Source organism: Dermochelys coriacea, chromosome 7, assembly GCF_009764565.3.
Source record: "Dermochelys coriacea isolate rDerCor1 chromosome 7, rDerCor1.pri.v4, whole genome shotgun sequence".
NCBI lineage: Eukaryota > Metazoa > Chordata > Testudines > Dermochelyidae > Dermochelys > Dermochelys coriacea.
This window is the reverse complement of record NC_050074.1, coordinates 11,543,646-11,557,229: the sequence shown is the minus strand read 5'-3', so window position 1 is coordinate 11,557,229 and position 13,584 is coordinate 11,543,646. Positions and strand designations below refer to the sequence as shown.

Genomic DNA, 13,584 nt, shown 5'->3' with positions numbered 1-13,584 from the left:
CACTTGAACATTCTTTGATGAAAGGTGCTACTCAGATGTGAAGTATATGTGCACTGTAAGATCTTTTCCGAAAACCATAGCACTTTGCAGCCCCAGGTGTTCATTCAGAAATTCGAAAGAATCATCTATGCATGTGACATTCTGCCAATCTATCAGCAGAGTGATAGTTTCATTTATTATACAATTTCATTCTAGTTTTACCAATCCACCATGCAGCCCCCTTCTCACCTCACCAACTCCTTTTTGGTTTATGGGATTGGCTTTGCGTTTGGGAGGGAAAGGTCACAAATTTTAAATTTACAATTATAAAACATTTTCGGGGTCTTTTACTTCCGTCTTCGTATTCATCATGTTTAAGGTGCAGTGCAGGTTTTATATTCGTATAGTTTTCACTTGTTGTATTTATTATTATAAACAGTGCACTCTACCCCATATTTGTTGGTCTGATTGTAAGTTTGTCATGTTATGATGACCTGCCATGAGACTGGGATGGATCAATATGCTAATTAGAACAGAGCATAATATCCTAAAACATACTTTATTCTTCCAGTCATTCGTCGGTGCATGAATACTATGACCCAAATGACTACATGGGAAGCATTCATCAAGAAATGGACAGAGACGAGTTAGAATTAGAGGTATTTAATAACTATTCACAAAAATGTAAAATTCAAAATGTTTTATATATTGTCATGAGTCACGGTCTTCTTATTTAGCATTAAACTACAATTACACAGTATAATGTCAAAAGACATTTTTAACAATTATGCATAAGCATATTTCTCTCCAGTTATTCTGTAGGTGGCAAACATTAAAGCTTATACAACTATGTTGTGTAATCATGAGCTAGATCCTCAGCTGGTGTAAACTGACATTGTTCCTTTGGAACTATACTGATGTACAGTACCTGAGGATGTGGCCATATGAAATTACATATTTATTACATGTGAAAAACAATATGATTTTGTAGGTGGAACATGTACCACAAATTCATAATAGATGATTTTTACACTTCAGTGTTTCAGTGGTATTAATTGTTTTCTAAATATCCTTGGGATTGGAAACAAAGATTGCCAGTCTTAACCATGTAAAGCTATTTTAAAATTGTAAGAGGAGATCAAAGGAAATATCTCAAATTCCGAAGCTGTTTTTCCTCTCTCATAACTGAAAAGTTACAGCAGTATATGTACAGAATCAGAGACATTAAAAGCAGAACAGACATATGAGCGCATCTAAATCCCTCTTCCTGCTAATGCAAAATTTCTATTTTATCCAGTCAATTTTAAAATGTCTTAAAGCAATGGAGCTTCCAACACTTCCATTGGGAAAATATTGCATATCCCAACCAAAAGCTTATTTTTCACATTTTCCCTTTATGCATTTCATTACATTACTACCAACTCTCCTGCCACTTAGACTGTAATTTAAACACCTGGGGCATGATTCAGCAAGGTACCTAAGCATGTTTCTAACATTATGCTCATGAGTAGCTTTACTGAAGTTATTATTTTTACTTCTACATTTACACTGGTAATAAAGGTCCTAATATTTCTGTAGCCACTGACTAATGCATCTGTCTTTGTCACTGAAGTCTAAGCTGGTTAATATATGCTTGGTTGCCCATATGCTCATGTAACACAAAAGGTTACACTCAGTTTGTGTGTACCACTGATTTCTTACATCTCAGTCCTGCTAACACTTCACTTTCCAAAGAGATCAGTGCTCACTTAGCTCTGCGACTATTTAAATAAGTGCAAGTTTTACCACTGAATTCAATGGAAGCAGAGTTTGACAGCACTTTTTGAGAATTTCACCCAATGAGCATGAAGTTGCTCACCTACAAGTGTACAAGATGACTAAATTCTACAGGTCTGGCTGTAATTGGTCTCCGTATACAAATTCAAATAGAAATCAGACAAGAATCAAGGGATCAGTGATTTCAGCATCAGCTGTCGACGTTTCTGTTGTTACGTCTCTTTGTACAGTATCTTTTATACAATATGGATTTCAATTTTAAGGGAAAATGTTGAGCACATTAGCATTTTCTGCAACTGTCTTTTCAAAATAGTGTCTTAAGAAATCTAATATTGTGGATAAATTATATTGCTTCCATTAGAAGATCAACCAGTTGAGCTGAAAATTGTTTAAACATGTGCACTTCAGTAGCCAGTTGTTAACATGGCTTAAATCCCAACATTAATAATTTTGACATTGATATAGTACTTGGTGGCAAAAGGTGATCAGCTCAGTAACACAAACAGCTGAACATTAGAAACATCTCTGTGGCCTAAAAGGATTTCTTAAAAACCACTAAAGATTCTTGTTCAAATCTTGGAGACTAAGATCAATGGAAGAGTCAAAGTGCTATAACAAAGACTTGACTAGCTAGTTGCTTTTTTGTTTGCCTATTGATAGATGTGCTTTAACAGACCACAAAAGCACTCGTTTCATTGACTGTAGTGGGAATGTCCAAAGCAAGAAAACCATCTAGTCACCCTTGTGGGCTTTTATGTCTATAAAATGTGCTCTGAATTTCAATCACATTTGAAATAAACTTGTCTAAACTTTTATGAGCTATAACTGTCTAGTTATTGACTTGTAACAAGTAAACAAGGTCAAACCAGTGAAACACACAGGTTGGTAACATTCTTCTGTAAATGTCTATAGGGTATAGTTTATGCTGGAATCATTAAAAAAGCACCAAAATTGTGTACCCATTTTGGTCTCCTAAGGTGTCTCTCAAAAATTGATTCATGGTTCAAATTTAACTATTATGTGTTCAATTCAGTAAAAGTAAATAAACAAAATGATTTCTTTAACAGTTCTTACACAAGGATCTGACTGAAAAAATATGGAATTAATATTTCATTTTAAGTTAGCAAATACATTCAACTTTGCAAAGAGACCCAGACAGAATTAATTTCAGGTTCAAAGAGAAGCAATATATCACTGCAGGATTTCCCTGGGATGTCATGGATTAAATGTTTATTCAGACCAAGTCAGCCCAGCTGCCAGACAGGTACTATAGAAGTTTCCCTCAGTATGTTAATTCCTTGGACTATAAAGGAGAAAATTCTGAACTGAGGGCATGTGCACTTGTTCTCTCAACTTTCAGAGTAGCAGCCGTGTTAGTCTGTATTCGCAAAAAAGAAAAGGAGGACTTGTGGCACCTTAGAGACTAACAAATTTATTTGAGCATAAGCTTTCGTGAGCTACAGCTACATCTGATGAAGTGAGATGTAATGTGCCACAGGTACTCCTTTTATTTTTTGGTCTCTCAGTGTTTACTATGTTATTTCCCTTTCCAACTTTCCTGTTTGTCCAAGCAGGATTTGTGTCTTATTCTCAAGTATAGGGATTGAGAGGAATTCTTCCAAGTTACATTTCAGTTTGAGACAAAGCATATCTTGTGGGGGGAGGGGGAACACAACAGAAGCCCTTTGACTCTTCCAGGTTGTTCCAGTCAAACCTATTATGCACAATTCATGCTAGGCAAGAACCACTCTGGCAGGAGGTTCCTCAGCATGAAGAGGCATGTATCTCTGATACCCATCCTCTCACAAAGCTCTGTCCTGGTGTACCCCTCCCCCAATATCTAACCATTGGTGACAGACACTGATGACTGAAATCCATTCTTCGAAGCCTGAAATGGGTCTTTAGTTGCATTAGTGTCCATTTAGGAATCCATATTTGAAAACTGGTTACCAGGTCTAGAGGTTACCCTATCCAGTATGCTCTGATACCCTCCTCTATTTTCAGTTTCTCCTCTTCAAACAAAGACAATCCAGGTCTATTTGACAGGGGGTGGCAGCATGCTTAGACACATACCGCTATGTTTTGTAGTCCCCGTGAGCACAGTAGGTTTTACTCTATCCTAAATTTAAAGCACCTTCCCCCAGGGGTCTTTCTTCTAGAGGGAGAAGCTTTGCTCTGAGATCAGAAGATCAACTGAGATTGTCTGCTGTTGGCATGTGCATACCCAGTTGCCTAGCCATTTCTTCTTGTTTTGTATTGGGGCAGCACTGACAGCTCAGAGACCTTTCTTTTGCTGTGCCTCGAGTGCCTGATTCCTTCCCCCAGGCCATGGCCATTGTGATGTTGACTGATCAGTGGGAGCATCTCTTCATCCACCCATTTCTGGATGACATGGATGAAGACAGCGAGGGAGGGGGTGAGCATGGTATATTTTTCAGTAGTCTAATGTCTGGGTGATCAGCTGAGTCAAGATCTCTTTCCTTTTCCAAGGAATTGGTCTGCTCAAGAGCCAGTTTTGCACATGGCATTAAATTCAAAGATGCACTAAAGCACTACAGGTGTTGGAGTGCCTAGGCTGTGAATGACTCTGAATAGATTAAGTAAGTGATCGATTGTTGAAACTGAAAGAGCAGAGTCACCTAGATGAAGATTTTGATGTTCTTCCATTAGAACACATCCAGAGGCAGCAACACATTTTAGACCAGCTGACAAACTAACTCAGGGAGCAGGAGGGGGAACTAGGTCTGGCATTAATTACCTTTGGAGCCCATGTGAGCAATGTTAGAGAGCTTCCACCATCTTTTAAATTGCCTTACTATTGGCTATCTGCTTAGCTAGGAGAGTGACCATCGTCAGGTTGTTTTGCACGGGGATCCCAAAGCTGCCATTTATCTGGACAAGACCATGCCTTTCTCTGGTCCTGTCACGCTGAACAATTAATCTAACTTTCTGGCCTCTATAGTGCATCCGAGAGTTACCCCTAAAAGGCCCTCTTGGCACCCAGGAGGAAAGTAGCAGCAGAATACTAAATGTACTTTACTCTTAGAAATACAACGCATGAAACATCTTTTCCTTTGCCACTCCTACAGCAAAGAAACAGGGAAAGAAGATCAGCTTCCTTGTTGAGGTACAAATGGAAAATTATCTTCAGCACAAAACAGGGGAATCATCCTAAGCACCATGCTCTAATATAGGGACCAGTTCCTGTGCTGTTAGCTCAAGAGACAGCCAACAAAAGTTCTTTCCTCCCGCTGAATAAAGAAACTACAGCATGGTGGTCAATAAGCTCCTTACAGTATGTAGGGATACTGACATCACAAAGGCTTTGACATCTCCCCATCTCCACGTTTTATCCACTGTGGAGACTGGCAGAAAAGGAGAAGGCCTGTTGGTTTGGTATCTCAAGGCTCAGCATACAAAAAGGTTCATTTTAAAAAACGTATTTATTTCAAGCTTTGGCTAGACATCCAAATTGAATCTCTGAACCTTTCAGTCATCACTAGCCATTTGTTTCAAATGGTTTAATGCTCATTTTTGCCTTTTTAAGCAAAGGTCTGGGTTTTTTATAAATGTGCAAACTGGCCATAATTTCAGATCATCTGTAAAACAATTCAATAATCTGTTGCGAATGAATGCCCTTTTAGGTATAGAGGTTAATTTACGGTTACCACTAATTCTGAATCTATTATTACAAGTGTGTGGAGGCATAATACTATCATAGTACATGATCATTCTTGTTGCCTTGCTATAAATGTCATACAGGTTTTAGCAACACACTTTTTGAGCTCCCCTTGGCTCTAAGCAAACCATTCTTTTAAGCAATTTTCATATTGAGTATGGAGCGTATTCTAACATTTCCGTCAAACATATGTACAAACTCCACTTTTACCTGATGTATGCAAGCAAAGGATCCAGGCCATTTTGCTTATGTCTATAAAGGTTATATTACAGCAATACATATAGAATGTAATTCTGATTTGTATTGTATGAACATTGCTCCTGACATTACAGCATCTAGTGGAAACCGTCATTATCCAGTTTCTAACGTTTGTGTATCTGTTCCAGGTGTTGTACACATACATTGGGCTCCTCTTTCCCAATGTAGGTGGCTGATGAGTTTCATAAAGTAGTTATGATCTTCTACAGGGGTCATCACCACAACATCTGAGCATCTATCCAGCCCAAAATATTCCTTCATCCCAGTTATATTATAAAACACCAAACTAAGCTAAAAGAATGTCCACATGGCAGGGACTTTGGGAGCAGTCACTACACATGAAACTAGTCATCTGCAACAGGATTAGAGCTTGCAGGATAGAGCCCTTTGCCTTGCCTGTCTTGCAGTACAGGAACTCCAAAGTGATAGGCAAGAGATGTAGAATGTCAAAGGAGTCAAGTTTCAATTCACTCTTTCAAAAAAATCTACACGCCAATATTAATTCCTAGACTTTTACATTCTCAGTACAAATGGACAAACTATCATTGGGCTTTGCAGATTGTGATTTTTTTTCATGTAGCAAAACCTATGCTTTAAAAAAAATTGACTCTTAATATGGAAAATAGCCTTTGCTTTAAAGAATTTGGATTTGTATACTTGTACCTATAAAACCTTTCAAAGCTTTATGATTACATTAAAACTTTATTGAGGAAAAGGCACATAGAAAACAGCTGTTCCTATTTTTAAAGTACACAAAATTATCACATTTAGAGTAACACGAAATCCCAGTTCTTCTTCTTCTTCTTCTTCCCAGGACTAGAGGGATTACCCAAGGGCAAGTCTACCAATTAATTATCTGTAAGAACAAATCAGGTATTAAACACCTGCTCTGAGTCTCTTTTTGCAGGATTTTTTTTTTCAAAAGGCCACCTGTCTAAAGATTGGTTTCCTTATATATATTTTAAAATTCCCTGAGGTGATTTATCCCCTTCTAAATATGTCACATCAGACTCTCTCTCGTGCTTATGTATTAAAATGCACAATTATGTAAAATGCATTGAAACAAATGAGTATCAATATTAAATATAAGCTATAAACAAAATGGACAAATACCTTGTCCACCTCCTAAAAAAAATAGTAAAGTATTAATCATCAAATAGGATCCATCTAACAAAGCTGAAATGTTTCACACTTTGCTGTATTCTTTCATTGCAGATATAAGACAATATGATCCTGTACAGCAGCTAAAAGATCTCTTATTCTTTTCTTCAAGACACGTTCTCAGATGCATAGAGTGCATAAAGCCCTCTTAAAGACAAAGTCCCTTTGTTAAGATACACAGAAAAATGCAGAAGAACTGTGCTAAACCTAATTTAGGGCATAATGCCTGATTCTCCCCCATAAAATCCAGAATAAACCCACTGATATCAAAAGAGTTACTCTGGATTTACACCAGCATAATTGAGATTAGAATCAGCCCCACTTTATCTAATCATTCCTATTGAACAGTTTCAGTTTCCTCTCTAAAAATGGCAAAGCTTTAGAAATATGGAAAAATTCTGCAATTAGAGCGAGGTGTTCAACCTTTTGGTAACATAAGAGGGTAGGGGGGAAGCTATAGTTCACCATGGATACTATTGATTGAAACCATTTAAATATCATCTGAAATGTCATTGACATTTACTGCTATGTTTTTTTTCTTTTTTTAAATTACACATGTTGACAAGTAAATAACAAGAGACTGCTGATCTTGACAGCTGTCATCAAGACAAGCCAATAAATTATTCATATCAGCTTGTTTCATTGTCTTTCCCCTTATGAATGGCACCAGAGGTTGAAATTGAGAGACGTTCAGAAATAATTAATTATGTTATCAAGACTTTTACATAGGGTTAAGATAGGGTTTCTTCGCGTCTTGTCGTGAAAAAGTTCAGGGATGCATACATGCCCTCGTTCTGATCCCATGCTTTTGCCCAGTTTTTCAGCTCTCTCTAATCCCATTTCCAACAGCAGGTCTCCATCACAGCATCTTTATTTTGCATCCAGCCTAGAGTAGGCTGCAAAGAACATATGGCCCCTTTCAAGGCTGCACTCTATTAATCAACTGTCAGAGCCCTCTAAAAAAGTTTGCTACCCACACCATTGCTTACCTATCTGTGGGGGGTGGAAAGGACATCATTCCTCATGTCGCTTGTGAAAGCCTTCTCAGGAGTGATGGAGCAGAATCACAGATTGGCCACAACTAGGACATGATTCCAGCCAAGGTCCTACATCCGAGAACTGTGAGTGCTTGAAATTATGTGTGATTCTCAGCACACCACTCTTGAGATGGTGAGGCAGTGGGAGGAGGCAGCTATGCAGACTGTGCCAGCTGGAGATTCCTCTGGACTATGGAAAAAACTCAGCTGGGCATATTAACTGGCTTTACCAACCTTTGTACTGATGGACCAGTGCAAAGGGCACATGAACATGGGGAGAAGCTAACAGGGGATGATTTTTCACAACAATTCTAGATTCTTAATATATTTTTAAATGAAAACTTACATTCCTCCAAGACTAACTGTGCACCAGAGAATGCTGGAATGGTATAGCATGGCCTGTCTGCTCAATCTACATTCTGGCAAAACTAAAAATATATTTCTACATTCACTGTCACACCCATTGCTGAAAATACATTGATCATGCAACCACTGGCTTCTTTCTTTTCTTTTAGCTACTTATTAAGTCATTCCTCTCTGAAAGTTACAAAACTATGAAGATGAATATAACACAGCATGCTGTACTCTTCCAAATAAATCAGAAAATATTGTCAAATGTTGCACTATTCATAGGAAAATATATGCAACCTATGACAAATATTGAAATAATACTTTCTAAAATATTTTAGCATTGGAAGTCTTGACACCATGAGAAATATAGGTAATTTTTCTTCTTTGAGATCAATAAAAGGTCCGTTTTCAAAATGACTTTATATTGATTGAAGGGTCAAAAATGGCCTAGGTATTGATTGTCTGCACATAATCCACTTTTCACTCAGTAAGTTAACATGGTCTTCACAGTAAAGTTAAAAGAGATCCTGTATATCATTGAAGCAAAATATTTCCATTGCATTTGAAAAATTTCTTTCATCACTCACTGATGTCTTATTCCGAACATCCTTTTCTTTGCCTAGGAAGTAGACTTGCATAGAGTGAACAGCCAGGACAAGCTCGGCCTTACTGTGTGTTATCGAACTGATGACGAGGATGACATTGGTATTTATGTTAGCGAGGTAAGATTGAGCAGCTTTACATATGGTACAATTTGTCTTTGTAAAACAAAGGCTAAGAAAAATATTATCCCTGCTCCTATTCTGTCATGTCTGGTGATGTTCCAAAAACATTTGGGAGTGGAATAATTGGAAGATAATTTCTTATTTTCCTTTCCATAAAGTAATGGGTAAAATTCTGTGTCCATTGAAGTCAATGGCAAAATTCCCATTAACTTTAGGGGGGGCCAAGGTTTCACCCAATATTTCAGTTTAGTGCATGTTCAAAGACAAGATTGTACCTTAAAATAGAAAACAATTTCCCTGAAGCGTTTCTCATCTATGTTTCTTCTTTTGTGCTCTCTCCTCTAACAACAACAAATATTTATATTTCCACGAGTTAAGGCCCACACATTTGTTCTAGATCCACCACCCACAGAACTTCCACTAATCTTGCTAAGCTCTAAAACCAGGTATGCCATCATTAGACAATTTGGCACCAATTCCCTTTCACCCAACACCCCGTTGTGTTGATGAGGCTCCCACTGATCTCTCCCCTCGGTCCCCACCCAGCTCAACTACCCCCCACCCATTCATGCAGTCAGAGGGCTACAGGAGCTTGTGGCCTCCATATGAGCTGCACCAACCCAAACCTTTTTTATATGCTGTACTCCAGGTTAATAACCTGGAGTGCTGTATGTGTGTGGACAGATTATATAATTCTACTATAAAAGGTGTCACCTCAGGCTCCAATGACTGGCCTGTTGTTCTCTCCAATGGGACAACACTTTTCAGAGAAGCACTAACCATTGCAAAATCCCACACACAGCCATATGGGAAGGCTGAAAAATTGGAAGGAGTCATCAATATATACATAAAAAGCCTGGTTCTGGTGTCACTAATGTTGTAACTCCCAGAAAAATCTGTTCTCGGCTTCCCAAGTGAAGTTCATGTTTTTGTTTTTTTTTTGTCGAAAAATTAGTTTTTTTTCTCAAAAGGGACATTTCCATGGAAACAGTTTGATTTTGATTAAATTTTTCATGTTTTAATTGAAAACCTGAAATCTTTTGAAGTGTTGAGCAAAATAAAATCGGTTTTGTTTTCTTATAAATTGTTCTCAGTAACAAAACATGTCCAAGCAAAGTCTAGTTGTGCCCCTAATTTGAGAACCCCAGCCTAATCCTGTAACATAATCCGGAGACGATGTCAAAGGGCAAAGCATGCTTTGTACCCTCGTCTTTCTACCATCTTGAGAGTTGGGGCTTGTCTACACTTACATTTTATAGCCCTCTAACTTGCTGGTTCAGGGGGGTGAAAAATCACCCTCGCTCCCCCAAGTACAGCAAGTTTGAGCACTTTAAAGCACTAATGAGGACAGGTTCGGAGCGCTTGGAGCCATGCTTCCAGCACTAGGAGCTATTCCCCTCGTGGAGGTGGATTACCAGGAATGCTGGGAGAGCTCTCTCCCAGCACTCGCACGTGACCACACTCACCACTTCAAAGCGCTGCCATGGGAGCCCTCCCGCAGCAGCGCTTTGAAGTTTCTAGTTTAGACGTAGCCTTACTCCGGAACTATTGCATAAGAACAGCCACACTGGGTCAGACCAATGGTCCATGTAGCCCAGTATCCTGTCCTCCAACAGAGGGCAATGGCAGGTGCTTCAGAGGGAATGAACAGAACAGGGTAGTTATATCCCCTGTCATCCACTCCCAGCTTCTGGCAGTCAAAAAGCTAGGGGCACCCAGAATGTGGGGTTGCATCCCTGACCATCTTGGACCTAGCCTCCATGAATTTATATAGTTCTTTTTTGAACCCCATTAGAGTTTTGGCCTTCACAACATCCCCTGGCAATGAGTTCCACAGGTTGACTGTGCATTGTGTGAAGTACTTCCTTTTGTTTGTTTTAAACCTGCTGCCAATTCATTTCATTTGGTGACCCCCAACTCTTGTGTTATTTGAAGGAGTAAATATCACTTCATCATCTCTATCATATTCCCCCTTAGTTGCCTCTTTTCCAAGCTGAAAAGTCCCAGTCTTTTTAATGAAAAATATGTTTCTCTGAGTGATTGTGCCAACAAACATGAAATGCCACATCCTCTCTACCGTGAAATAAAAATGTATATTTTTAGTAGTGTCAGATCATTAGCCCCTTAAAAAAAATGTTGACCCTGGACACCACAATCATTTTATTGATACCTAACCCTCATGTTTACTGAAATAGATCCATACAGTGTATTTAACTTCAGATTAAATTTACCAAGAATTCTTAATGCAGCTGAAGTCTATTTTTAATTGCTCTGAAAACCAAGATAAATAGAATAAAATTGCAAGCATTTTTATTAGGTTATAAGTGAATATTTCATGCCTGCTTGACATTCTGTGCTTCCTTTTATGCAGCAAACAGTAATTTATACATAGACTTACCTAACCTTTTATCACTCATGGATCCATTTCAAATTAAATAGTTATTTAGGGAAAAACAAACTTAAATGTAACATATCCCTCCATTACAACGTACCAGTTAGGACCTAATCCTTCCATTATTCCATGTAAAAGAATTGCAGGCATAGATCAGAGAACTGCATTTGAAAATTAAAATGTTAATTATGAAAGCGCAAATGAGCAAACTTTTCTAATATGTAATACAAGCCTGTCTTCTCTGGAGGCTCATGTCAGGAAGTAAACATTTTACATTTAACCCAGTCATTTTAAATTTGTGGTTTCCCCCTTCTCATGAAAGCAAGGGAGAACTCGAATAATTATTTATGAAGTAAAAACCATGGACCCAGCCCTGGATACTGACATCTCAATTTAACCCATGTTACTTGCATTGCAAATATCATGTTTAAAATGGGAGGTGAAAGATTGAGCTTTTAACCTCCATAGCATATACAAGCAGTGCTTAATTTGTGCCAGGGCTGAACCCCGGCACCTCTAGGCTTGGCAGTTCATAGTCCCAGTGCCTCTGGGTTTGCTGCATTGGTTATGAATGTAAAAAAATTACTTGAGCCCCAGCACCTCTTTCTTTACAAATTAAGCGCTGTTTACAAGTGTTTTGTTTTGCAGATTGATCCCAACAGCATTGCTGCAAAAGATGGTCGCCTGCGGGAGGGAGATCGCATTATTCAAGTATGTGTGCAAATAATTCAGAGATTACTTACATTCTGCAATGTACAGTAGTCATTTGAACTTACACATCAAATTGCTTCACACACTTTATTTTAGGATTGCTGCAGTGAAACATTCCATTATAGCCTTAATAATTCTGCCCTCCCTTGTAATTTTCCTCAAAGATTTTTCTTTGAGCTACTATTTTTCAGGTTTAGGGCTTGTCTAGATGATGTGTCAATATGGAGTTTAACTGGGCATGTAGACCCTTGGTCCTGTGCACTGAAAGTTCCCTTTAGTGCATGATAGCAGGGTCCACACAGCCAATTAGGGTGTGGCAGGTTAGCGTGCGATTGATTTACAACCCATCTTGCTGCACACTCTCTCCCCATCTCGACGCCCTCAGTGTAAATCCTTAAGGGCCAAGTTTTGGTAGCCTTGGTCAAGTTGCAGACATAGTGTACTAGCCCAACGTGTTTTATATTGAAAGGCTGAGTAAAACTGGAGGAGCTATTTTGGAGTTGTGTGGCAATGAAAAGTTAGCCAGTATTCTCCACCTAGTTAACTGCCTCTTTTCCAATATTAATGGCTTGTTTCCATTCTCTTTAGCCTACCCTCGGACCTGGTCTACACTAGAATATTTTACCAGCAAAACCCATTTTTTCCCCCGGCACAGCCTGCGATGCATCTATGCTTAATTTTGTCTCCTACCAAGGAAACTGTCCACTTTTTCCAATAGTTATTCTCTTCTTTGGAGCAGCATAAGAACCATTCCAGCATAGTTCTACTGACACTGTGGCAATGTGGACACACAGATACCTGTACCAGTGTAAGCAGTCCTCCCACAACACAGCATCTATTTCAGGAGTGATTTATCTGATAGTACTTTAGAACTTCATTGCTCAGGATCATATTGACTAGAAGTCCACCTCCTTTTTAAGTGCTGGCATGGTCTTCACTGGGAAATTCTATCCCCTTGGCCGTATCCACAGTTATGAAACTATTCTAGTTCCCTGTTGTTGTGATTCTACTCATCTCTCTCCCCTCCTCTCTGGCTCCAGCTCTATGACAAGATTTCTGCCATATAGCTACACACACACACACACACACAAAATATGAAAAACATGGGATAGATACCAGTCTCAGCTGTTCTTCATCAAAATATCTGCCACAACACTGACATACATGCTCTACTATTGTAGATTTGTACAGAGACAATATGCAGCATGTCTCATATGAGAATCCATCTAGCCATATAGTTCAGGGGAGCCCACCAAAATGGAATTTGAGCAACCAAATGGCAACATTATTTCACTTTTTTTCCCTCATATTTGGTTTTTTACTATATATATTTTATAGATTAATGGCATAGAGGTACAGAACAGAGAAGAAGCTGTGGCACTTCTAACCAGTGAAGAAAACAAGAATGTCTCCTTACTTGTAGCAAGACCAGAAATCCAGGTACAGAGAGACTACTATATACTTACTGTAAATTTAAAACAGAGAATCTGTGTTCTAGAAAAAAGTAACTGGATT

General features: G+C 38.6%; 1 protein-coding gene and 1 long non-coding RNA gene across 4 annotated transcripts in view; one reads left to right on the top strand and one right to left on the bottom strand.

Moving 5' to 3' along the window:
• The window catches only part of LOC122461025, a 144,159-nt gene that overhangs the window by 38,873 nt on the left and 91,702 nt on the right, over positions 1-13,584 (bottom strand). The gene's annotated exons all lie outside the window — the stretch shown is intronic.
• The window catches only part of PDZRN3 (PDZ domain containing ring finger 3), a 203,411-nt gene that overhangs the window by 182,742 nt on the left and 7,085 nt on the right, over positions 1-13,584 (top strand). For all 3 annotated transcript variants that reach the window (XM_038411356.2, XM_038411357.2, XM_043518750.1), the window contains 4 exons: positions 551-638; positions 8,865-8,963; positions 12,007-12,069; positions 13,408-13,509. In XM_038411356.2, the coding sequence (XP_038267284.1) occupies positions 551-638; positions 8,865-8,963; positions 12,007-12,069; positions 13,408-13,509 (352 nt within the window). The remainder of the gene's footprint in view (positions 1-550; positions 639-8,864; positions 8,964-12,006; positions 12,070-13,407; positions 13,510-13,584) is intronic.